At 41.1% G+C, this 25,758-nt stretch overlaps 1 protein-coding gene, 2 long non-coding RNA genes and 1 pseudogene across 8 annotated transcripts in view; 1 reads left to right on the top strand and 3 right to left on the bottom strand.

Annotated features, from left to right (window-relative positions):
- Positions 1–350, bottom strand: part of LOC137219357 (uncharacterized) — a 126,677-nt gene extending 126,327 nt beyond the window's left edge. For 3 of the 5 annotated variants that reach the window (XR_010941077.1, XR_010941081.1, XR_010941078.1), the window contains exon 1: positions 211–346. This is a non-coding gene — a long non-coding RNA (uncharacterized lncRNA). Of the gene's footprint in view, positions 1–210 lie in introns of all 5 variants that reach the window. The other 2 variants (XR_010941080.1, XR_010941079.1) reach the window with 2 other exon arrangements.
- A 176-nt stretch (positions 351–526) lies between these two features.
- THEM4 (thioesterase superfamily member 4) overlaps positions 527–25,758 on the top strand; it is a 38,253-nt gene continuing 13,021 nt past the window's right edge. Inside the window, exons 1-2 of the mRNA XM_067727810.1 lie at positions 527–776; positions 9,490–9,631. Coding sequence (XP_067583911.1) covers positions 678–776; positions 9,490–9,631 — 241 coding nt within the window. The 5' untranslated portion in view covers positions 527–677. The remainder of the gene's footprint in view (positions 777–9,489; positions 9,632–25,758) is intronic.
- On the bottom strand, positions 2,410–3,507 carry LOC137212607 (kelch-like protein 7 pseudogene; annotated as a pseudogene).
- The window catches only part of LOC137219359 (uncharacterized), an 88,139-nt gene continuing 82,512 nt past the window's right edge, over positions 20,132–25,758 (bottom strand). For both annotated transcript variants that reach the window (XR_010941083.1, XR_010941084.1), the window contains exons 2-3: positions 21,965–22,106; positions 20,132–20,438 (exon numbers count right to left, since the gene is read on the bottom strand). This is a non-coding gene — a long non-coding RNA (uncharacterized lncRNA). The remainder of the gene's footprint in view (positions 20,439–21,964; positions 22,107–25,758) is intronic.

The raw sequence follows: 25,758 nt of genomic DNA, 5'->3' as shown, positions 1-25,758 counted from the left end.
GAAAAAGCCAGACTCGAGGACTTTTAGCTCTGCCCGGAGCCTTAAGGGTGTGTGCGGAGGGGCGGCGCAAGAGGTGGAGAACGTAGCTTTCTAAGCGTATGTCCTCTGCACCCAGAAGTCTCTCTACAGATCAATCCCAACCACGGATTTGTCCATGGCCTCCAAGAAAATATTCTATTCCTACAATCCGCTGTGTGCGCTCCTACCCACCTGACGGCTTAAGTCTTCTGCGGGAGGTAGAACTACTAGGGAACAGAGAGCACAGAATTCGGTCGGCCGGCGCGAGTCGGGAAAAAAGCCAGCGAATCCTCATTAGTAGCGCGTGGCCGCCTGGGCTGAGGGGCTGAGGGCCGTGAGCTGTAGCCGCGGACCCGCCCTCCCAGGCCTCCTGGTCCTCCCCAGGCCGCCGAGCCGCCGGCGCCGCGCGCGCCTCTCCAGCCGCCCTCTCGAGCCTTGACATTTGCTCCGGAAGTGGCTCCGGCGCCCGAGGAGGGCCTAGGATTTTACCGGACGAAAAGACCGACGCCCACGCTGCCTTCACGCCCCGCCCTTCGCTCCCCTAAGTTAAAGAGGAAGAGCGGGCCGTTGGGTGGCTGGTTGGGTGAGTCGGCCTCTGCCGCGCCCGGGAGCCAGCCGCCGCACTTCCGGCGGCCGGAGCCCCGCGCACGCTCGAAGCCATGTTGAGGAGCTGCACCGCGGCACTGCGCACGCTCCGGGCCCTGCGCGGCAGGCGGGAAGGCGCGTCCCCCGCTGCGAGGGACCCGGTACTCGCGCGGGTAAGTCCCGGGCGCTGGGCGGCGGAAATGGGCAGAGGGGTGGGACTTTCCGTCAGGAACAACCCTGTGATATGGATATGTTCAGCTGTTTATCCATTTCCTCAGCCAGCTGACCTCAGAGTAAAAGCTAACATCAGCTCCAAGAGGCATCAATGTTAACGGGGTCAGCGGATCTTTCAGTCCTGAGATTCAAGCCGTAAGAAACTGCACAGGAGGGTGACGCCGTTTGTTGTTTTTTTTTTTAACATCTTTATTGGAGTATAATTGCTTTTCAATGGTGTGTTAGTTTCTGCTGTATAACAAAGTGAATCAACTATACGTATACATATATCCCCATATCTCCTCCTTCTTGAGCCTCCCCTCCCACCCCCCGTTCTAGGTGGGGTGACCCGTTTTGAATAAGTGTGCAGGATGCTTGAGTCATGTTAGCAGGTCAAGGAATGCAGCTGCTACTAATATTAATAAAGAAAGGTTGTGCCTTAAGCAAGGTCACATAGAAAACACGTGGTACAGTTGGAATCTGAACCGAAGCAGTCTGCCTCCTAACCATTACATTATACCCTCAGGAGAAGAGTACGTCTCTAACAAGGGTTTAATCCTAGTTCTCTACTACTAGTTTATCTACTACTTTACTTATCTACTAGAAAAACTGTTAAGATATTCTGTCTTACCATTTTTCAGTCAGCAATCAATACAGATATTTGCTGCCTCTCACCAGCTATATCCAAGGAATATCTAAAGATGGTAGTTTATAGGGATATTGGCTTAATTCTAGATAATTAAATTAAGTGGTACTGCTTAAATTGTCCTCTCTGAAGGAGATCAGTTCAATGAAAATAATCATTTTGGACTCGTAAAGGACACACACAAGTGGATCCCATTTAATGATAGTTAAAACCATTTTAACATCTCTGAAAATGTTAAGTTCAAGAACTTTCTTTTTTTAATATTGATTTATTTTATTTTTGGCTGCATCAGGTCTTAGTTGCGGCACGCGGGATCTTTGTTACGGCTTAGTTGTGGCATGCGGGATCTTTCGTTGTGGTGCATGGGCTTAGTTGCCCCGCCGCATGTGGGAGCTTAGTTCCCCAAGACCAGGGATCCAATCCGTGTTCCCTGCATTGGAGAGCAGATTCTTAACCACTGGACCACCAGGGAAGTCCCAAGTTCAAGAATGTTAAAACAATTTCTATACAGTCCTTATTATTAAGCAGTCTGCTTGAATGAATAATGAAATAATGTTCACTTTGGGAGAGTCAAGGTAACTAATAATAATTTATAATGAAATCAGCTTCCTTGATTGTTTTAATATTAGAAATAATAAAGACAACCAACTTATACTAAAATAAGTAATAGTAAATGGTTAAAAAATTTTAAGGTGAAGTTTTTAGCAAAAAGAAAGGAGAGGCTGGCACTTCTAATAGAAACATTTAATAAATATTGTAATGGGATTCTAATGGTGTTAGCTTTAGGGAATAAGTAATAATTGATGGAATGAGGATGTTTTTATTGGCAGTTATTTAAATTTTTCCACTTGAAGTCTAAAGACTTGTGGTTGAATATAAAAAAGAGCATTAAGTATGGGCCATTTATAAGAACAAAGACGTCAAAAGAGAATTCTAAAGTTACAGCCTCACTTCCAGGCTCGTGCAGAATATACTTCTCTTTTCAACTTTGGGTTCAAGTATCTACAAGACTGTGGTTGGGAGCTCCAGATAGAGCTATGCGGTAGTCATGTTTCTTTCTTCTGGGCCTTGTGTCTTCTACCAGTTCTTCTCAATCCTTTGGAGACAGGAGATGATACCTCATTCCACTTATCACCATTTTAAGGCATTCAGGATTGTCTTGAATAAGTGGTTCAGCTTCTACTGTCTTAATTAAGAAATTCTTCGATATAAGAGGAAACCTGACTTTAGCAAGGATGTCAACCATAAATGGCTGGCAATTAGGTTCATCATATTTCAACCACCTGACTGCAACGTCGTAAACCTGATCCTCTGCTCTCACAGTTAGAGTGTCCTGATTGAGGAGATGTGTAACTCACCTGGCATCAAGTTGTAGAAATTCATTAGTTTTATAAAATTCAGAAAATCCTGATGAATAAAGTCATCTGCAGTTGCGTTCAATTTAGGACAGTGTAGACACTCTGCTAGCCCACTTATACCAAGACAATTGGAAGCATCAACTTGTTCTTTGAAAAAAATCAACACACATTTCTTCACAGGTTCAATCTAGTACTGGTTTGCTGCATCTAACAAAGGCTGAACATTGTTGCTATTCACAGAAATTCTAATGCTATAAGTGAATTCCACAAGTTATTTAATAATGTCAGGTTCAGCATCTTTGAGTTCTACTTCAAAGAACTTTGATTCAAGCATGTTAGTTGTGAACATTAATTTTAAAAAATAACTGGCTGCAGCAAGGACAACACAGTGAACAGCTGTCTTTCGTTCCTGGACCATAAGGATCACATCACACAGTGTTTTCTTTGGATTTATGTAGCTTGTCAACAAGGTTCTGCAGTCAGTGCCTCCCAGCGTGATTTCAAGTTGACCCTGGGTATAAATCCCTGGGTAGACCGTAGATTCAACTATAGTTGGGTGGTGGATTTAAATCACTGTTTCCGCATGTTATTCATGACGCCCATGAAGTTTGCCAATTTAGCTTCCTCTCGAGCAGCAAGTTTCTTTTCGGTCTTCTTGCCACTCTTCTCCACCCCGGAGGCTGCCATCCTCCGTCAGCACGGTTCACGCCTGAACCGCCGTTCCAGGCGAAGGGTTGCAGGCTCCCGATACTCTGGGGCTTCTGTTTATCAAACACCTTGACCGGGATGGGTGGCTGCAGCGCCCTGCTCCCGAACCAGCGAGCCAGCGGCAGACCACTGCGGTAGGACAAGGCCCTTTGGCCCCCTCAAGCTCGCCGGGAAGCGACGACGCGGGCTCTGCTGCGTCTCCCACAGAACCGAAGCCCAGAGAAGGAGCCTGTGCCAGCTTACTTTTAAAGAGTAATGGGTGCAGATCGGTTATTAATCCTGTACCATAGTGCACTTTGGAAAATAAAATGCCCTGTGCTAATCTCACAACAAAGATAGATTCGTTTCTTTAATATGTTGGTGTCTTGTAATCTATGTTGAGAATATTTCAGGCTTTATAACAGTAGTATTTACAGGGCTTACAAATCATGCTTCTTTTGGTTCAGTAACTTAATCTTAAAAAGAGACACATTAAAAAGTTGTAACTGGGCTTACCTGGTGGCGCAGTGGTTGAGAGTCCGCCTGCCGATGCAGGGGACACGGGTTCATGCCCCGGTCCGGGAAGATCCCACATGCCGCGGAGCGGCTGGGCCCGTGAGCCATGGCCGCTGAGCCTGCGCGTCCAGAGCCTGTGCTCCACAACAGGGGAGGCCACAACAGTGAGAGGCCCGTGTACCGAAAAAAAAAAAAAAAAGTTGTAACTTAAGCCCTACTTGAAAAATACATAATCAGAGATCTAGCAAGACCTTTCCTCTATTCAGGGCAACAAAAAATAGTGATTATCCCTCACATCCCTCATGCCCAGAGTCTATGCTGTGTATTTACAGGTGCCTTTACTTCAAGTATCTCTTAATTCTCATCTCCTTGGACTGAAACTTTCATTATTTTTATTTCTCACAACATCATAGTGTTCATCTGTGGTCCCAAACTCAACATGCCCCAAACTAAAATTAATGGTTTCACTCCTACTTTCCGCCTCCTGACGTGCACGTGAACACTAACGAAAACCTCCCCTTTCTTTTCCTTCTATCCACTCCAACCTTCAAACCACAAGTCAAGAATCATCCAAAACTCTTCTACTTTCTCTTCCCCCATGATCTTGCGCCTCCCTCCCACCCTCCCTACTCACCCCAATCATGTAGTTTTTAAAGTACATAAATTCTGGAAGTAACCTAACACACACAATTAGTCATAAATTAATATGTATTGACTAATACCTGTCAATTAAGAGGTAGAATAGGATGTGTAAGCTTTGGAGTTGTGAATTTGGGCTTACCGCATCCATAGGTCTCATCTTAAATAGTGAACTCTAGGTTTGATCAGTTCTAGCATCCTTTCATGGACCAGTGCAACAGAGATAATAAAGGCTTTTAGGAATTAGAATGACTCCCTTGACCCTGGGCTCTCCTACCTGATTGTAACTTTGAAAGTCTGGGGGATTCAGCTAAATGCAACAATCTTTTTTTTTTTTTCCCCCTTTTTTGGCTCTGCATGGCATGTGGGATCTTAGTTCCCTGACCAGGGATCAAACCCACGCCACAATCCTTGGTCCCAATATCCTAAATATCTCTTAAATCTTTTTCATTCCTCTCTACCTAGTTCACCTTCTGACCACATTTCTCCTGGACCTTTACAACAGTCTTTTAACTGGTTTCCTTACCATTGCTTCTCACCTTACAATTCATCCTTTACATCAGAGGGAGCTTTCTAAAACCTAATTTCATGTTACTGCTTTGCTTAAAACTCCTTAAGCCTCCCCATAATGGAAAAAGTACTTTGCCACTCAAGTACCACCTTCATGATTCTTTAAAGACTCCTTTCTTGGGTTTCCCTGGTGGCGCAGTGGTTGAGAGTCTGCCTGCCGATGCAGGGGACACGGGTTCGTGCCCCGGTCCAGGAAGATCCCACATGCCGCGGAGCGGCTGGGCCCGTGAGCCATGGCCACTGAGCCTGCGTGTCCGGAGCCTGTGCTCCGCAAAGGGAGAGGCCACAACAGAGAGGCCCGCGTACCGCCAAAAAAAAAAAAGTTCATTGCGGGACTTCCCTGGTAGCCCAGTGGTTAAGGCTCCGGACTTCCACTGCAGGGGGAGTGGGTTTGATCCCTGGTCAGGGAACTAAGATCCCACATGCCATGCAGTGCCAAAAAAGGGGAGAAAAAAAAAAGATTGTTGCATTTAGCTGAATCCCCCAGACTTTCAAAGTTACAATCAGGTAGGAGAGCCCAGGGTCAAGGGAGTCACTCTAATTCCTAAAAGCCTTTATTATCTCTGTTGCACTGGTCCATGAAAGGATGCTAGAACTGATCAAACCTAGAGTTCCCTATTTAAGATGAGACCTATGGATGCGGTAAGCCCAAATTCACAACTCCAAAGCTTACACATCCTATTCTACCTCTTAATTGACAGGTATTAGTCAATACATATTAATTTATGACTAATTGTGTGTGTTAGGTTACTTCCAGAATTTATGTACTTTAAAAACTACATGATTGGGGTGAGTAGGGAGGGTGGGAGGGAGGCGCAAGAGGGAGGGGTTATGGGGATATATGTATACATATAACTAATTCCCTTTGCTATACAGCAGAAACTAACACAACATTGTAAAGCAATTATACTCCAATAAAGATGTTAAAAAAAAAAAAAGCCATCAGTGCATACTGGAATTTGATGGCAAGAATAGGCACATGAGTAATAGCTTTGAAAAATAAATTAAATAAAAAGAGAAAAAAAAACTATGATTGGGACTGGATTCTAAGGAAATAAACAAAAGTAGAGAAAAGACTATATTCACAGTGTTCCAATGATCCTTTTCATTTAAAGCAGCAAAAGATTGGAAACAATTTACATGTACAATTTAAATGGTTAAGTAAATTATAGTATATCATTTTAAAGGACTATTTTTCTGCTGTTGAAAATGGTGATAACTGAGATTAAGGGCGTGAGAAAGTGAACACTAAAGAATTTTAAGTGATGAAGCAAAAGAAAAATTATATTTCTTACTGAGATTACAAGTATATTAAGAAAAGCTGTAGTTAAAAAAACTTGGAGGAGGGATTTCTGTGGTGGTCCAGTGGTTAAGACTCCAAGCTCTCAATGCTGGGGGCCCGAGTTCAATTCCTGGTCGGGGAACTAGATCCCACCTGCTGCAACTAAGATCCCACATGCCGCAACTAAAGGATCCCTCATGCTGCAACCCCACATGCCTCAACTGAAGATCCTGCACGTGGCAACAAAGATCTCACATGCCGCAACTAAGACCCAGCACGGCCAAATAAATAAATAAATAAATATTAAAAAAAATAACTTGGAGGAAATATATCAAAATTTTACCATTAGTTATATTAAGATGGAGAGATAATGAGTGGGTTAAAAATTTTTGTTTTTCTTTTCTTTCCTTCCCAGATTTTCTGAGCTGAAAGGCTGAAGGGATAAGCCAATCCAAAACCATAGGAAAAAACAAAGGTACAAATACTGAGCTAGGGAGTGGAGTGTTCTCAACCGTACTCATGTTTCCCCTCACGAATTCAAGACTTCCTTTTGTTAGCCGGGAAGTTTTTAGTTCCATAGAGTTCTTGGGACGGGCTCCCTAAATTCTTACCATCAGGCCAGGATCAGAGCCAGCCCAGAGGTCAGCAGAAGGCTGGTTGGCTGGTTCCTCCATCACAATAACAGCACCTCCCTGTACCCTGGGGTGTAGTCCCAGTGTTGTAGGTACATTGAATCTGAATGAATTGATAAGGGTGCCTGGAAGTAGAATGCCACAGAGTTGATAGCTTCTGTGATCTTAATGTTCCAGGATTTCTGCAGAAGTCAAAATAACTGATTTTCCTTTCTGGTGCCGATGGGCATTTGCTTTGTCCAGCTCTTTTGTAGGTGACACTTTGTCCCCCAAGTCCTCCAGGGCCCATGTACCTTTCCACCTGCTGTGTGGGCACTGGAGTGGTAGCAGTGCTGAGTGCTACAGAGAAATAGCACTGGTGGAAGCTGTGGTTATTATGACACCAAGAACTTTCCCCCTCCAACCCCCTCCTCCTCTTTCTTTGTATTCTCTTTCTTGGCATCTGGGTCTGTCACCTACTCCGTTGAACAGTTCAGAAACCTGAGATTGGCTCTTGTATTTTTCCTCTTCCCTCACTGTCCTTATCCAAATAGTCACCAAGTTCTGCTTCATGCATTCATAATTTTTCACCTGAGTTATTCCAGTAGCCTCTAGACAGGGCCCTCTGATTCCAATCTTGAAATCACTCCCACTATCTTTTGTATTATGGCCAAATCTGATCTTGTCACTCCCCTATTTAAAATCCCTCCAAGAGCACTGCAGATGCAATTCAAACCAGTTAACTTAGTGTAGAAGCTTCTCACAGTCAGGCACTTGCCTACGTCTCTGCAGCCACCTGCTCTTCCCCTTGTACTGAAACAATGCCAAGCTTCCTTGAGGCCTTAGTTTCATCATCTGTAAAATGGGGATAATAATTTGTACCTACTTCATATGGTTGTTGTAAGGCCCCTCAAAACTGTTTCATGCCTCCTTGCCTTTGCACACAGTGTTCCTTTGCCTACAATACCCTTTCTATCTGGCTAATTTCTGCTTGTCTAATGAAGGTTCAAGTCAAAGAACCCCTACCTGAATACCCAATCTCAGATGAATACCTCTCCCCTGTGCTCTGGCTTCCTGTGTGTTTCCCACTGGTAACACTTTTTACCTGGAGGAAAACTGTCCTTCATCTCTCTTTATCACCAGTTCCTGGCTGCTGACTTTAAAAAAATGCACCACATGAGAGTTGCGAATTAAGTTTTATTTGAGGCAAAATCAGGAGCCCGGGAGACAGCATCTCAGATAGCTTTGAGAAACTGTTCCAAAGAGGCAGGGGGGAAGGTCACTATATATGTGATTTTGGTGAAGGGGGAGTACATGCAATCAAGCTAGTCTCTAGTGAAGGTTACTGCTAGTCACAAGGAACAGATGTCACCATGAAGGATTTTAGTGCTTTTCTAAATATGAGGAGATACAAGAATTGGGCTCATAAAATCAGCTCCTGAGGGGCTTCCCTGGTGGCGCAGTGGTTGAGAGTCTGCCTGCCGATGCAGGGGACGCGGATTCGTGCCCCGGTCCGGGAAGATCCCACATGCCACGGAGCAGCTGGGCCTGTGAGCCATGGCCGCTGAGCCTGCGCGTCCGGAGCCTGTGCTCCGCAACGGGAGAAGCCACAACAGTGAGAGGCCCACGTACCGCCAAAAAAAAAAAAAAAAAAATCAGCTCCTGAAAATACCTAACTATCTGAAGACCTGTTCTGCCAGTTTTTCTCAGAGCACAGGATGCCTCATTTCTGTCCTCCACCCTGAACTCCTTTCAGGGGGTGTTGAAAATCAGCAGGTGCAGCAGCACATGATTTAATCCTGTAGAGGTGGATGTCAAGTGCCGGTTTGTAGTTGACGTGGCTGACCTGTGTTTGATTAAGGTTTAAAAAAAGAAGGGGGTCTGCAGACCTGGGCTTAATACCAACTCTGCTAATGGCTAGTTGGGTGACATTGAGCAAATCATTTATCCTCTCTCAATCCTCCAATTCTCCCAAGGAGAGAGGACCAGGTGATCCTAGAAATTTGTTTCCACTTCAAAACAACAAGCTTGGGGCTTCCCTGGTGGCGCAGTGGTTGAGGGTCCGCCTGCCGATGCAGGGGACATGGGTTCGTGCCCCAGTCCGGGAAGATCCCACATGCCACGGAGCGGCTGGGCCCGCGAGCCATAGCCACTGAGCCTGCGTGTCCGGAGCCTGTGCTCCGCAACAGGAGAGGCCACAACAGTGAGAGGCCCACCTACCGCAAACAAAACAAAACAAAACAAACAAACAAAAAAAAAGCTTTTGGGAAGAGGAAAAGCAGCAAGATAGTCTTAGAAAATAAGAGAATATGTTATGAAATAGGATGTACCTACCATTACTCTCCTTTTTTTCCTTTCTTTTAGAGGTGGTTTTCTACAGAGAAAGTCATTCCTAAGGACTATGCTCTCCCCAACTCCAGCTGGAGCAAGGACTTAAGACTCCTCTTTGACCAGTTCATGAAGAAATGTGAAGACGGCTCCTGGGAACGTTTACCTTCATATAAAAGTAAATATACTCAAAAGAGTGAAGATTTCAAAACCTATTTTCTTGGTAGGAATAGGTACACTCCCATAAAGAATATTTAAATATCAAATATAAAACTAAGAACAGATTGAAGTACTTGTTACCACTTGAAAAAGGAAGGAGGATAATGCAGGGGGGTTGCTATATTCTCCAGTTTTATAGGCCAGAAATCTCAATGAATTTCACAGATTGTGGGAGAGCATGAAGTCTGTTGCCATTAATAAGAATGCCCCCACCGTGGCATCATCATCACCATTATCAGGAAGGGGCCCCCAGAAAGACTCCACCCTACCACATTCTCATCACCTCTCTGTCTTGAGGCTGTCATCACTAACCTCAATTTGCTGTTTATCCCAATATATGGCTCTGTCACCCTAAGAAGCTCAGAGTACTCAAGTCATCCCCTCATCTCCCAGACTCTAAACTCCCAAGGCAAACTACCCCACCTCCAACACATACACATTGCACTTCCTGTCCTTTGTGTGTGTGTGTGTATGTGTTTTAATTAATAGACTTCTTTTTTTTAGTAGTTTCAGGTCTATAGAAAAAAGAGTGGAAAGAACAGAGTTCCCATATACCCCTTAATTCCTTCTGCCAGCTTTCCATTTATTAACATCTTGCGATAGTAAAGTACATTTGTTGTAATGGTGAGACTGTATTAATACATTAACTAAAGTCCATAGTTTACATTAGGGTTCACTGTGTAATACTTGATGAGTTTTGACAAATGTATAATGACATATAACATACGGAATAGTTCCACCGCCTTAAAAATTCACTGTGTCCCCCGTTCATCTGTCCCTCCTTCTCCTGAACCCTTGGCAACCACTGATCTTTTTACTCTCTCCATGGTTTTGCCTTTTCCAGAATACATACAGTATGTAGCCTTTTCAGATTGTTTTCTTTCACTTAATAATATACATTTATTAAGGTACATTTATTTTTTCCACAGCAGTTAACACCATCTGGCATGCCTTGTGTTTATTTAACAGTGTGTCTCTCACCACTAGAGTGTTTGCTTCTGTCGACTTAAGAAAAAATGCACAATGTGAGAGTTGCGAGTTAAGTTTTATTTGGGGCAAAATGAGGACTGCAGCTCGGGAGACAGCATTTCCGATAGCTCTGAGAAACTGCTCCAGAGAGGTAGGGGGGAAGGTCAGTATATATGTGATTTTGGTGAAGGGGGAACGCATGCAATCAAGCATATATTTTTTTGCAGAAGGTTTCTGCTAGTCACGAGGAGCAGACATCACCGTGAAGGATTTTAGTGCTTTTCTAGATATGAGGAGATACAAGAATTGGGCTCATAAAATTGGTCCTGAAAATATCTGTCTGAAGACCTATTCTGCCAGTTTTTCCCAGAGCACAGAGCGCCTCATTTCTGCTCTCCACCCTGAACTCCTTTCCGGGGGTGTTGAAAATCAGTAGCTGCAGCAGCACATGATTTAATCCTTGTAAAGGGAGTTGGTAAGTGCCAATGGCAAGTGCCAATTTGTAGTTGACAGCGCCTCCTCATGGTCATAAATTTGACCATGATTTGGGAGGCATTTCATGACCATTTTGTCCCATGGTGCTAGGAAGGCTCATTCCTAGGTCTGGTGAAGATTTTGCTGATAGGCCACTCAGTGTGCTATTACTGGACTAGGTCTTTTAACAGTAACTAAAGACTCTGGACCACCTGTCTTACTAATCTGTTATGGTCCAGGAAAATTCCCTCTTGTCGTATCTTCCCATATCTAGAGTTACAGTATTACAATCATTGATCTCATATAAAACTATATATTTTTGTTGGAGGCTCAGTCACACATTTGGTAATGCAAGAAACAACAATCTTGTAAAACAGGAAAAATGCAAATAACATAGCTAGCAATATTATTAAAGTCATAAGTGAGAATTCAGCCAAGAACTTCCATTAGGTACAGCCCAGTATATCTTCAGCTCACCTGACTTAGTCTGTTCTGTACCAATCGTTATCTTTCAGGGAAATGGTGTATTGTCACTGTCCATAAGGCTCCCAGCCCAATTTCCTAGTTACTATGCTGGTTATCCTTAGTATAATTTGATTGTTCCCAAGGTAAAAGGGTGCCTTAAAACTTAAATGACCATAGCCTGGTGTTAACCACATAAATCCATCCCATAATTGCGGGAGCTTTTATTCCTTGGCTGAAATTTTGCTGTTGCTCTGATTGAGCTTGAGTAACTTTAGAGGAAAATTCATTTTTTTATGGCCAGGGTCAGAGCAGGTATTATTAATTGTCTAGGTGAGGGGATCCCATCTAGTAATATCAAGAGTAGCCTGAACAGGACTGAACTTTCTTTCTTCTGAAATAAATTTCCTAAGGACCATCCAATTAGAGGCTTGGAGTAGAGCAATCCACCAAGGTAATCCAGAAGTACTAGACAAAGGTGATTGGCCACAAACCCAACAATTGGATTGATTTTTTAAACTAGCATAGGATCGTGTCCATGATAGAAAACATTTGATTTATATGCAAAGGTCTGAGAAGTCAAGAAAACTTTATAAATGATAATACGAATCAGGTCCAGCATCTTGGGTAAGCTGTCTGCTTCTGATGTTGTCTTCTTCTCATCCTGGTGTGAGTGTAGTTTCCTCTGTTTGAGCGGTGTTTTAAGGTGAGTTTGAGGTCAGCAGTCCTCTCTATAGACCAGTCCGATGCAGCAGCCCTTTTTAAGTGGGAAATATGAATCCAAGAGTGGATCCCTTTAGTTTTGCTGCACATGAGCTAGTTAAGGGTACCTGGTGAGGGCTTTCCATCTGGGTTGGAGTGAGTCCTTTAAATGATGTCTTTTCCAATATACATAGTCCCCTGGTTGCAGGTCATAGGGCCAATGATCTTCATCCAAAGATAGATTACTGAGATAAGCTTCAAAAACAAACTTAGAGTGTGCTTTTAATAATACAATTTAACTTTATATCAATATAACATAGCAACAAGGAACTATCCTGGAAGTGAGTCTTAGTAAATACAGACCTTCATTAACAAAACTGGGATTTAACATTCATTGAAACATCTTTTTCTCTCTAAAATTACCCTCATTTCTACCAAATATAACCAAATTAAGACTAATTTGTTTGCAAAATAAATCTGGTCTCAATACACTTGGCCTGATGATATATAACTATAATTGATCATATAGGCTTTTTGCTTGCTGAAACTTTTATAAGGAGTCTCAGGCTGGACTTTTAAAATACCTCTCAGGGCTAAGAAAGTCACCAACGGCTTATCACAGATTTCACCTAACAGATCTAGGTGAATTCCTCCCTTTTCAAGGTCCCAAAATACCTTGAGTTTTCTGTACCTGTTAGTGAGGTAGCCTTCCTAATTTATCTGATAAAGCTACTGGCAACCTGAGAGTTTCCAGTGTCTGGAGCGGACAGATAGCAAAGATAAATGTTTCAGTCCTGCTTACAAAGGTATAATTTACCAAATTACTATAAGTCATAATTAGTTTGAGGGGAAGGTTTTCCTTACACCTGGAAAACACAGATTTAAACCAGTAATTTTTCAGATAGAAACCATAAAATTTACAACCATATTCACCAGTTCACTCAGTCCTATGTAACTAATCCTTTTTGTTAACAGCTTTATGAAGCCATCAGGTTTCCCATTAGAATTCTTCAATTTCTTACCCAGTTCAGCATTATGGTCTGAAAGTCAGAAACTTGTATTTATCCAAAAATCCTTTCTATAAGTTTTCTTGAAGAAGAAGCATTTTTGCAAAGACATTAGAGTGAAACTGTAAGTGTCTATAATGACAGAAAACTTAAGGCACATTTAAAATCTGATTACAATGCAATTAACAAAGAAACTTGGTTACTACTGTGACATACAACACTTTAAGATAATAACTAGAATTATGACTGATAACATTTTACCAGGACATATCAGAATTTTAGGAACTCCATATAATTTCTAGGATATCTTTATTAGTAACATTTACCATACAATATAACCTAAGAAGATTTATTACTCATTTGACATTACTTCCCATGTCATTTAACATACCAAATGAATCTAATTAGTTTAACATCTCTCTTTGGGATGTATCAGGGCCCCTTTGAAGCATCCCAGAGTTAGCTAGAGGTCAAAAGGAGGTCATTAAAATTTGATTTAGGAAGTGCTGTCAAAAAATATCAAAAAGGATTTAGAACACTCAGTCAGATAGGATCACAAGTCACTGTGAAACAATAGTTATTCACTTAGCCCAAGTAACAATAAAAGATTCCAAAGGCAAATACAGAACAGATCACTTATAAGGTAAAGAAACTTGAAATCTGTTATCAAAGGCATTTCAACATTATCAGAAATCTTGCCCTCTTGAGAGAGAAAAAACAAATTCAAGTTTTGCACCCGCTTACTTTTGAAATTCATTTACAGGACTTCCCTGGTGTGCAGTGGTTAAGAATCCGCCTGCCAATGCAGGGGACATGGGTTTGAGCCCTGGTCTGGGAAGATCCCACGTGCCTCGGAGCAACTAAGCCCATGCACCACAACTACTTAGCCTGCGCTCTAGAGCCCACGAGCCACAACTACTGAGCCCACATGCCTAGAGCCCCCGTGCTCCACAACAAGAGAAGCCACCACAATGAGAAGCCTGCACACCACAACAAAGAGTAGCCCCACCCGCTGCAACTAGAGAAAGCCCACGTGCAGCAACAAAGACCCAACACGGCCAAAAATAATGAACAAATAATAAAAAATAAATAAATAACATTCATTTACTCAATTAAATTTATTTTAACCTTAGTCAATCCAGACCATGCACAAAACTCTTTTCTCAGGGTGCCCTTTCCACAAACCTTTTTATGACTTTCTGTATCCATCACTTTATTTCCCATTCAGAAACAGCCAGCTATAAGTCAGACCTACTTCCTTTTCCCTTAAAAAAATGCGATTCCATTCCTCATGACTTCTTTACTAGAAACATACATCCTACTTTCCTACTGTATACTGAAATGTTTCCTTTATTATTTCTATTAACTTTAGTTACATGTTTAAATTAGAATCCTCAGCTCTTAAAACCTTAATTTCTTTTGAAAACTAAGTAAGCAATTATGAACTGTCCTTTACATTAGCATTCTGTAGATTGGTGAACATAAATACCAGTGATATTTTCTAAAATTGCTTTCTTTAGAGAATGTGGCATGAAACATATTCATTTATAATCCTAAATACCTTTTGTTTCTCTGTAAAAGGAAGCCAATGTTCAGTAATTAATGTTTCAGTATCTTATTTGGGAATGACCTAGGCTATTCAATAAGCTTCCATCACTTAACTTAATTTAGCACAACTCTACAATTTCAAGTTACCAGAACCTGGAGAGACTATTTTAGATAGACATTCGTAAAGCATAATTATTCTTAATAGAGTTTATCTAAAAGCACCTATCTCATTTACATTTTCTTTCCTTAAAAGTTTCTTCACATCAAGCTACTTTCCCTGCTGACATATTTGTAACAGATATAACAAGGTTTTATTTAGCTTATATTACACCTAGGTACAATAAAAGTATTACACTTAATGTTGATGACTCTAAAAACATGTCTATATTAATTAGATCAACAAACTTAAAACATTAATACCAGATATTAATTTAATACTGAATATTTCCCAGTTCACATGAACCTGAAATTCATTTAGCTTAATTTCTCTTGTATTTAGAATTGTTTGATTTGTGCTTACTTTTTTTAAATTTAATTTTATTTATTTTTTTATACATCAGGTTCTTTTTAGTTATCCATTTTATACATATTAGGGTATATATGTCAATCCCAATCTCCCAGTTCATCCCACCACCACCTCCCCACCCCTGCCACTCTTCCACCTTGGTGTCCATACGTTTGTTCTCTACATCTGTGTCTCAATTTCTGTCCTGCAAACCAGTTCATCTGTACCATTTTTCTAGGTTCCACATATATGTGTTAATATATGATATTTATTTTTCTCTTTATGACTTACTTCACTCTGTATGACAGTCCCTAGATCCATCCACATCTCTACAAATAACCCAATTTCATTCCTTTTTATGGCAGAGTAATATTCCATTGTATATATGTACCACATCTTTATCCACTTGTCTGTCAGTGGGCATTTAGGTTGCTTCCATGTCCTGGCTATTGTAAATACTGCTGCAATGAACATTGGGGTGCATGTGTCTTTTTGAATTACGGTTTTCTCTGGGTATATGCCCAGTAGTGGGATTGCTGTGTCATTTGGTAATTCTATATTTAGTTTTTTAAGGAACCTCCATACTGTTCTCCATAGTGGCTGTATCAATTTACATTCCCACCAACCGTGCAAGAGAATTCCCTTGTCTCCACACCCTCTCCAGCATTTGCTGTTTCTAGATTTTCTGATGATGCCCATTCTAACTGGTGTGAGGTGATACCTCATTGTAGTTTGGATTTGCATTTCTCTAATAATTAGTGATGTTGAGGAGCTTTTCATATGCTTCTTGGCCATCTGTATGTCTTCTTTGGAGAAATGTCTTTAGGTCTTCTGCCCATTTCTTGATTGGGTTGTTTTTTTAATTTTGAGCTGCATGAGCTGTTTATATATTTTAGATATTAATCCTTTGTCTGTTGATTCATTTGCAAATATTTCTCCCATTCCGAGGGTTGTCTTTTCGTCTTGTTTGTGGTTTCCTTTGCTGCGTAAAAACTTTTAAGTGTCATTAGATCCCATTTGTTTATCTTTGTTTTTATTTCCATTATTCTAGGAGGTGGATCAAAAAAGATCTTGCCGTGATTTATGTCATAGTGTTCTTCCTATGCTTTCCTCTAAGAGTTTTATAGTGTCCGGTCTTACATTTAGGTCTCTAATCCATTCTGAGTTTACTTCTGTGTATGGTGTTAGGGAGTGTTCTAATTTCATTCTTTTACATGTAGCTGTCCAGTTTTCCCAGCACCACTTATTAAACACACTGTCTTTTCTCCATTGTATATCCTTGCCTCATTTGTCAAAGATTAGTTGACCATAGTTGCATGGGTTTATCTCTGGGCTTTCTATCCTGTTCCATTGATCTATATTTCTGTTTTTGTGCTAGTACCATGTTGTCTTGATTACTATAGCTTTGTAGTATAGTCTGAAGTCAGGGAGTCTGAATCCTCCAGCTCCATTTTTTTCCCTCAAGACTGCTTTGGCCATTTGGGGTCTTTTGTGTCTCCATACAAAATTTAAGATTTTTTGTTCTAGTTCTGTAAAAAATGCCATTGGTAGTTTGATAGGGATTGCATTGAATCTGCAGATTGCTTTGGGTAGTAGAGTCATTTTCACAATATTGATTCTTCCAATCAAAGAAAATGGTATATCTCTCCATCTGTTTGTATCATCTTTAATTTCTTTCATCAGTGTCTTTTCTGCATACAGGTCTTTTGTCTCCCTTGGTAGGTTTATTCCTAGGTATTTTATTGTTTTTGTTGCAGTGGTAAATGGGAGTGTTTCCTTAATTTCTCTTTCAGATTTTTCATCATTAGTGTATAGGAATGCAAGACATTTCTGTGCATTAATTTTTTATTCTGCAACTTTACCAAATTCATTGATTAGCTCTAGTAGTTTTCTGGTGGCATCTTTAGGATTCTCTATGTATAGTATCATGTCATCTGCAAACAGTGACAGTTTTACTTCTTCTTTTCCAGTTTGTATTCCTTTTATTTCTTTTTCTTCTCTGATTGCCGTGACTAGGACTTCCAAAACTATGTTGAATAATAGTGGTGAGAGTGGACATCCTTGTCTTGTTTCTGATCTTAGAGGAAATGCTTTCAGTTTTTCACCATTGAGAATGATGTTTGCTGTGGGTTTGTCATATATGGTCTTTATTATGTTGAGGTAGGTTCCCTCTATGCCCACTTTCTGGAGAGTTTTTTCATAAATGGGTGTTGAATTTTGTCAAAAGCTTTTTCTGCCTCTATTGAGATGATCATATGGTTTTTATTCTTCAGTTTGTTAATATGGTGTATCACATTTATTGATTTGCATATATTGAAGAATCCTTGCATCCCTGGGATAAATCCCACTTGATCATGGTGTATGATCCTTTTAATGTGTTGTTGGATTCTGTTTGCTACTATTTTGTTGAGGATTTTTCCATCTATATTCATCAGTGATATTGGTCTGTAATTTTCTTTCTTTGTAGTATCTTTGTCTGGTTCTGGTATCAGGGTGATGGTGGCCTCATAGAATGAGTTTAGGAGCGTTCCTTCCTCTGCAGTTTTTTGGAAGAGTTTGAGAAGGATTGTTAGCTCTTCTCTAAATGTTTGATAGAATTCACCTGTGAAGCCATCTGGTCCTGGACTTTTGTTTGTTGGAAGATTTTTAATCACAGTTTCATTACTTGTGATTGGTCTGTTCATATTTTCTGTTTCTTCCTGGTTTAGTCTTGGAAGGTTATACCTTTCTAAGAATTTGTCCATTTCTTCCACGTTGTCCACTTTATTGGCATAGAGTTGCTTGTAGTCGTCTCTTAGGATGCTTTGTATTTCTGCAGTGTCTGTTGTAACTTCTCCTTTTTCATTTCTAATTTTATTGATTTGAGTCCCCTCCCTCTTTTTCTTGATGAGTCTGGCTAATGGTTTATCAATTTTGTTTATCTTCTCAAAAGAACCAGCTTTTAGTTGTATTGATCTTTGCTATTGTTTTCTTTGTTTCTATTTCATTTATTTCTTCTCTGATCTTTATGATTTCTTTCCTTCTACTAACTTTGGGTATTGTTTGTTCTTCTTTCTATAGTTCTTTTTGGTGTAAGATTAGATTGTTTATTTGAGATGTTTGTTGTTTCTTGTGGTAGGATTGTATTGTTATAAACTTCCCTCTTAGAACTGCTTTTGCTGCATCCCATAGGTTTTGGATCATCGTGTTTTCATTGTAATTTGTCTCTAGGTATCTTTGATTTCCTCTTTGATTTCTTCACTGATCTCTTGGTTATTTAGTAATGTATTGTTTAGCCTCCATGTGTTTGTGTTTTTTACCTTTTTTTCCATGTAACTGATTTCTAATCTCATAGTGTTGTGGTCGGAAAAGATGCTTGATATGATTTCAGTTTTCTTAAATTTACTGAGGCTTGATTTGTGACCGAAGATGTGATCTCTCCTGGAGAATGTTCCGTGCACACTTGAGAAGAAAGTGTAATCTGTTTTTGGATGGAAGTCCTATAAATATCAATTAAATCTATGTGGTCTATTGTGTCATTTAGAGCTTGTGTTTCCTTATTAATTTTCTGTCTGGAAGATCTGTCCATTGATGTAAGTGAGGTGTTAAAGTCCCCCACTATTATTGTGTTACTGTCGATTTCCTCTTTTATAGCTGTTAGCAGTTGCCTTATGTATTGAGGTGCCCCTATGTTGGGTGCATATATAATTGTTATATCTTCTTCTTGGTTTGATCCCTTGATCATGATGTAGTGCCCTTCCTTGTCTCTTGTAACATTCTTTATTTTAAAGTCTATTTTATCTGATATGAGTATTGCTACCCCAGCTTTCTTTTGATTTCCATTTGCATGAAATATCTTTTTCCATCCCCTCACTTTCAGTCTGTATGTGTCCCGAGGTCTGAAGTGGGTCTCTTATAGACAGCATGTATATGGGTCTTGTTTTTGTATCCATTCAGCAAGCCTGTGTCTTTTGGTTGGAGCATTTAATCCATTCACATTTAAGGTAATTATCGATATGTATGTTCCTGTTACCATTTTCTTAATTGTTTTGGGTTTGTTTTTGTGGGTCCTTTTCTTGTCTTGTGTTTCCCACTTAAGAGAAGTTCCTTTAGCATTTGTTGTAGAGCTGGTTTGGTGGTGCTGAATTCTTTTAGCTTTTGTTTTGTCTGTAAAGCTTTTGATTTCTCCATCGAATCTGAACGAGATCCTTGCCGGGTAGAGTAATCTTGGTTGTCAGTTCTTCCCTTTCATCACTTTAAATATGTCATGCCACTCCCTTCTGGCTTGTAGAGTTTCTGCTGAGAAATCAGCTGTTAATCTTATGGGAGTTCCCTTGTATGTTATTTGTCGTTTTTCCCTTGCTGCTTTCAATAATTTTTCTTTGTTTTTAATTTTTGCCAATTTGATTACTATGTGTCTCGGCATGTTTCTCCTTGGGTTTATTCTGTATGGGACTCTCTGCACTTCCTGGACTTGGGTGGCTATTTCCTTTCCCATGTTAGGGAAGTTTTTGACTATAATCTGTTCAAATATTTTCTTGGGTCCTTTCTCTCTCTGTTCTCCTTCTGTGACCCCTATAATGCGAATGTTGTTGCGTTTAATGTTGTCCCAGAGGTCTCTTAGGCTGTCTTCATTTCTTTTCATTCTTTTTTCTTTATTCTGCAGCAGTGAATTCCACCATTCTGTCTTCCAGGTCACTTATCCATTCTTCTGCCTCAGTTATTCTGCTATTGATTCCTTCTAGTGTAGTTTTCATTTCACTTATTGTATTGTTTATCTTTGTTTGTTTGTTCTTTAATTCTTCTAGGTCTTTGTCAAACATTTCTTACATCTTCTTGATCTTTGCCTCCATTCTTTTTCCGAGGTCCTGGATCATCTTCACTATCATTATTCTGAATTCTTTTTCTGGAAGGTTGCCTATCTCCACTTCATTTAGTTGTTTTTCTGGGGTTTTATCTTGTTCCTTCATCTGGTTCATAGCCCTCTGCCTTTTCATCTTGTCTATCTTTCTGTGAATGTCAGTGCTTACTTTTTCTTAAGCCAGTTAAGTAGAGGTCATTTACAAATTAACCTCAGCAGCATTATCCAAAGGGACACACATACTGAGACATACATATATCTAGAGAGACACAACGAGAGATCTATATAGCTTCATTCTCTAAACTTAGTCATGAATCAGATATCAAAATGTAAAACTCACTAGTTTATAATTAACAGTTGGAATAAGAAAGAATTTTAAAGGCTTTGTTCTCTGTATTTTCCTCAGACTCAGGACTTAGAGCTGGTCTATATAAGATAATTGTTCCTGAGAGCCCTAGTTTCAAGGCACAGGGAGAAAAAATCAAGTTCTCCTAGTAGGACTTGTTCCTCAGGGTCAGAATTCTGAAGAGATATGTTTCTGTTTTTTGAGGTTCTTTTTTTCCTTCAAGCTAGCTTTCTCTACTAGTTGGGAATTAAATGGGGGTTGGTTAACCTTCGACTGGCATTGTGTACTTAACTGGCACAATTGAAGGTTCATAATTTTCATAGATACCCCCTTTTCTTTCTTTTTAATGGTTTTAAAAAGTTGGTCTGATATAGTTTCAAGTAATTAATTGTTGGTTTCCTGAAAAGAAGTTACTCTATCATTTCCTCTTTTAGAAGCTTCTAGATACCAATCAAAGTAACCATTCCATTCAGTCTGTTTGATCTCATGGCTGGCTTTTTTCTAACTGTGTGTGCAAAAATATTAATTTTAAAATATCAAAAGAACCCCAATTTGGTCATTTTAGGTTGAGATCTCCTTTGGTATATTTCCCCAATTAAGTAGGTACTTGCAAATATGAGTTTTGTACATACATAAACCTGCCTGGAGTGTTAGTCAGAGGCTGGCTTTCTGATGCCCCTTGTTTCTGTGTTAGAGAGGCTCTATCTCCCATTTTAAGTTGAATTTGACAGGGATAAAATTTACTAGTGAAATTGTGTGGTGGGCCAGTGTGCTGCTTGTGAGCTTAGCTCCTCTAGGCATCACCCCGGAGTTGTTTCAGCCCTCTTAACATGTCTCAGTTTCTCCCTTCAGTGGTCTAATGCCACCGCGGGTGCTCAGATCACTGAATGGCCAATTCTTATGCATGCCCCTGGATGAGGAAGCCTTTTAATTAATGAGTAGGTTTCCCTATGGGATCACTGCATGGCATGAGGACCCTGCCTCCACCACTCCCGTAAATTTCTCAGGCGACTGAGAAAGCCAGAACAGGCTGGGAGGATTCTTGTGCCCTTTCTTCGGAGCAAAGCTCTCATGTAATATCTTCACTTTTATCTTGACAAATTCTATTAAGGCAGCTGAACTGAGGAAAAGCATCAGATCGGCCTCTTACCTAACTACTCAGTGCAGACCACTCAGTCTCCTACAACTGAGCAAACCCTGGTATCTTTCAACCAGCTCCCCCTCCACAGTATCTTTCACCTGGGTGAGTATTCCCTGGTATCTTTCAACCGAGCCTCCCCCAGTATCTTTCAACTGGGTGGATATTTCCCTGGTATCTTTTAACCAGGGCCCCCACCCCGTATCTTTCAACTGGGAGGAGGCAGGTACTTGCTACTCTACCAAATAAAACTCAGGATCATCAACCAACACGGGAGATCTGAGAACCAGGAGAGACTTACCCAAATTCATCTGGACTCTCCAAGGAGGCAGATGGGTGCAAGGGGCCTCTCTGCTGGTACCAAGGCTCTGGTTCCTCGTACAGTTTAGGCGAAGGAGAGAAGTCCACTCTGGGTCCCTTCGTGGTTGCCATAAAACTGTCAACTTGAAAAAAAAATGCACAACGTGAGAGTTGCGAGTTAAGTTTTATTTTGGGCAAAATGAGGACTGCAACCCAGGAGACAGCATTTCAGATAGCTCTGAAAAACTGCTCCAAAGAGATAGGGGAGGAAGATAAGTATATATGTGATTTTGGTGGAGGGGGAATGCATGCAATCGAGCAAGTCTCTAGTGAAGGTTACTGCCAGTCACAAGGAGCAGACGTCACCGTGAAGGATTTTAGTGCTTTTCTAGATATGAGGAGATACAAGAATTGGGCTCATAAAATTGGCTCCTGAAAATATCTAACTATCTGAAGACCTTTTCTGCCAGTTTTTCCCAGAGCACAGGATGCCTCATTTCTGCTCTCCACGCTGAACTCCTTTCAGGGGGTGTCGAAAATCAGCAGCTGCAGCAGCACATGATTTAATCCTTGCAGAGGTAGATGGCAAGTGCCAATGGAAAATACCAGTTCATAGTTGACATTTCATAAGGGCAGAGATTTTTGTATGTTTTATTCCCCACTATATCTCCAGTGCTTAGAACAGTACCTGATACATAGTAAGTGCCTTATACATATTTGTAGGACGAAGAAAGATAGGAAGGAAGGGAAGAAACACACACCAGGGAACCTGCTTAAGATGCTCTACTTGGTTTTTTTTTTACCTAAAATCTCTTCCCTCCTGTAATGAACACTCTAGTGATGAGAGGCAAACCACTAAAAAAAAAAACAAAGTAGGTCAGATGGTGATACATGTTGTGAAAAAACTAAATGCACTTTAATAACAACAAAAAAAAAGGAGATCCCTCATATAGGAACTGGGAGGAACAGTGGACTGCCTTCTTTTCTGCCCGTTGCTTTCTTTAAAAAAGAAAAAAGAAAAACCAGAAGTTTATTAGCACATATACCTCATGTATACCTGGGAGATGCCCAGGGAAAAGTGAGTAACTCCCCGAGGTAGCCTAAGCCACCAGTTTATTTTTTGTTATTAATTAATTAGTTAATTAATTTACTTTTGGCTGCGTTGTGTCTTTGTTGCTCATGCAGCCTTTCTCTAGTTGCAGCAAGCAGGGGCTACACTTCGTTGCAGTGCACGGGCTTCTCATTGCGGTGGCTTCTCTCATTGTGGAGCATGGGCTCTAGGAGCACAGGCTTCAGTAGTTGCAGCACGTGGGCTCAGTAGTTGTGGCTCACGGATTCTAGAGCACAGGCTCAGTAGTTGTGGCACACGAGTTTAGTTGCTCCGCAACATGTGGGATCTTCCCGGACCAGGGATCGAACCCGTGTTCCCTGCATTGGCAGGCGGATTCTCAACCACTGTGCCACCGGGGAAACCCAATGTTTTTTTTTTTTAATGACCTCAAGTAGGCCCTTAACATTGCCTGACAATCATATTTCATTTTTCCCTCGTCTACTCACTCTCCTGCTCTCCTAGATGACTATTTCCTACCTTCTTTTTCTCAAGCCTCACTCTCAGCTGACCTTGCCTCCTGTTTCACGGAAAACAAAAGCAATCAGAAGAGAATTTCCAAGCAACCCCTACCTCATTTACCCTCTTCCCTGCGTCTGTGCCTGATGTTCTGCTTTTTCCTGTTATGAATGAACTGACCATACTCTTATGAGAGGCCAAGCCTTCTATTGGTGCACTGTATTCTATCCCTTTGGCCTACTTAAGGATATCCCTCTCTGCTAGATCTTTCTCATCAGTGTACAGACATGCCACAACTGGGTTTCTCTCTCCCTGGTCTCTCTTAAACCTCTCCAAGCAGACTCTCACTCCCACCACTCCATCAAAACTACTGTCACCAGTGACCTTCATGTCCCTAACCAATGACCTTGCTCAGCTTTTGGCACAGCTGATAACTCCTTTCTCCTTGAACGTGGCTTCCAGGACACCACAGTCTTCTACTTCACTGGTTCTTCCTTTTTAGTTTCTTTCACCAGTTCCTCCTTGTCCTCAAACAATGTTAGGGTGCCCCATGTCTCAATCCTTAGTACTCCTTGCTTCCCTAAACTCTCTTGGTAATCTCGTTCAGTCACACGCCTTTAGAGGCCATCCAAAAGCTGACAACTTAACTAATTTCATGGTTGAAATATAGTGAGTGGGTTCAAATTCTGGTTCTACAACTTAAAGCTGTGTGACCTTGAGCAAGTTACTTTACCTTTTTTTGCCTCAGTTTCCTCATGGTATTTGCTGAATACTTCAATATTTGCTGAAGAAATGAATGAAACAGGGGCTTCCCTGGTGACGCAGTGGTTGGGAATCCGCCTGCTGGTGCAGGGGATGGGTTCAGTCCCTGGTCCAGGAAGATCCCACATGCCACAGAGCAACTAGGCCCTTGCGCCACAACTGCTGAAGCTCACATGCTCTAGGACCCTCAAACCACAACTACTGAGCCCAAGCACCACAACTACTGAGCCCATGTGCTGCAGCTACTGAAGCTCACGCACCTAGAGCCCATGCCCTGCAACAAGAGCAGCCACCGAAATGAGAAATCCACACACCTCAACAAAGAGTAGCCCCTGCTCACCGCAACTAGAGAAAGCCCGTGCAGCAATGAAGACCCAACATAGCCAAAGAAATGAATGAAACAAAAATAAAACTACCTTAACCAAGAAAAATGGTAGAGTTCATAAGTTTCTTTATAGAACCACCAATATAGAGAGAAATAAGAATTAACTCTGTTTTACAAATGAAGGGGGAAATTAGTAATTTGTGTTACTAATTCCATTCTAACTATTTATCATATCACAAAATTAATTGAATGTCCTTAACCCAGTGCAATCTGGCTTCTACTCTAATAGCTCTACTGAAATTTCTTCACTTAAGCCACTAGCGACCTAATTGCCATATTTTGTGAGCATTTTTCAGCCCTTACTGTGCTGGACCTAACTGTTAATCTCATTCTCCTTGAAATGTTTTGTCTCTTGGCTTTCACAAATCTCTGACCAATTTTCCCTTTCTCCTTCTACCCACTCCTTAAATGTCAGTAGTTTCCAGGGTTCAGTTCCCACATGTTTCTGCTCATCCCTTCATCCAACCTAACTATCGTCTCTTGTCGGAAACTTGACCCTCTCAGAAGAGGGAGGAGTTTGAGGTCCTCCTTGATACCCATACTTGCTTTCAAATTATTATTTCCCCTCCTTCTTAGAAAACCCCCATTCCTTTTGAGGTTTATACCATCTCACTTTTTCCGACTTTATCACCCTCAACTTCCCCTTCTTGTAGCTATCATCTACCAACCTTTCCCTATATGCTGAGTATTTCAGCACCTGGTTAACTGTTTTCCTCTCTACCCAACTCTATTCACCATTCTCAGCAACCCACCGTCCACACCACGGCTCCTCAGTTTATTTACCTTCTCATCACCTATGACCTTTCTTTTGCACAGCCCCAGCAATGCACTCCCAAGGACATCTTGAGCCTTATCATCTTCAGAAAGTGCACAACCTCGAAATCCACACATTTAGACATCCTTTTTCTGACCACAACCTTTTTCCTTCCAGCTTACTTGTTCAAAGTCCCCACAGAAAAAATTCTTTGGCCTCATTAATACCTTCAGTTCATTGAGTCCTCTACTTTCTCATTGTCCCCATAGCCTTCTTTTATCTGAACTTCTGTAGCGTACTTATCTAGGAAAACCCCAGCCCTGGATG

Source organism: Pseudorca crassidens, chromosome 2 (assembly GCF_039906515.1).
Source record: "Pseudorca crassidens isolate mPseCra1 chromosome 2, mPseCra1.hap1, whole genome shotgun sequence".
NCBI lineage: Eukaryota > Metazoa > Chordata > Mammalia > Artiodactyla > Delphinidae > Pseudorca > Pseudorca crassidens.
Note: the sequence above shows the minus strand (reverse complement) of the source record. Positions and strands in the feature narration are given on the sequence as shown.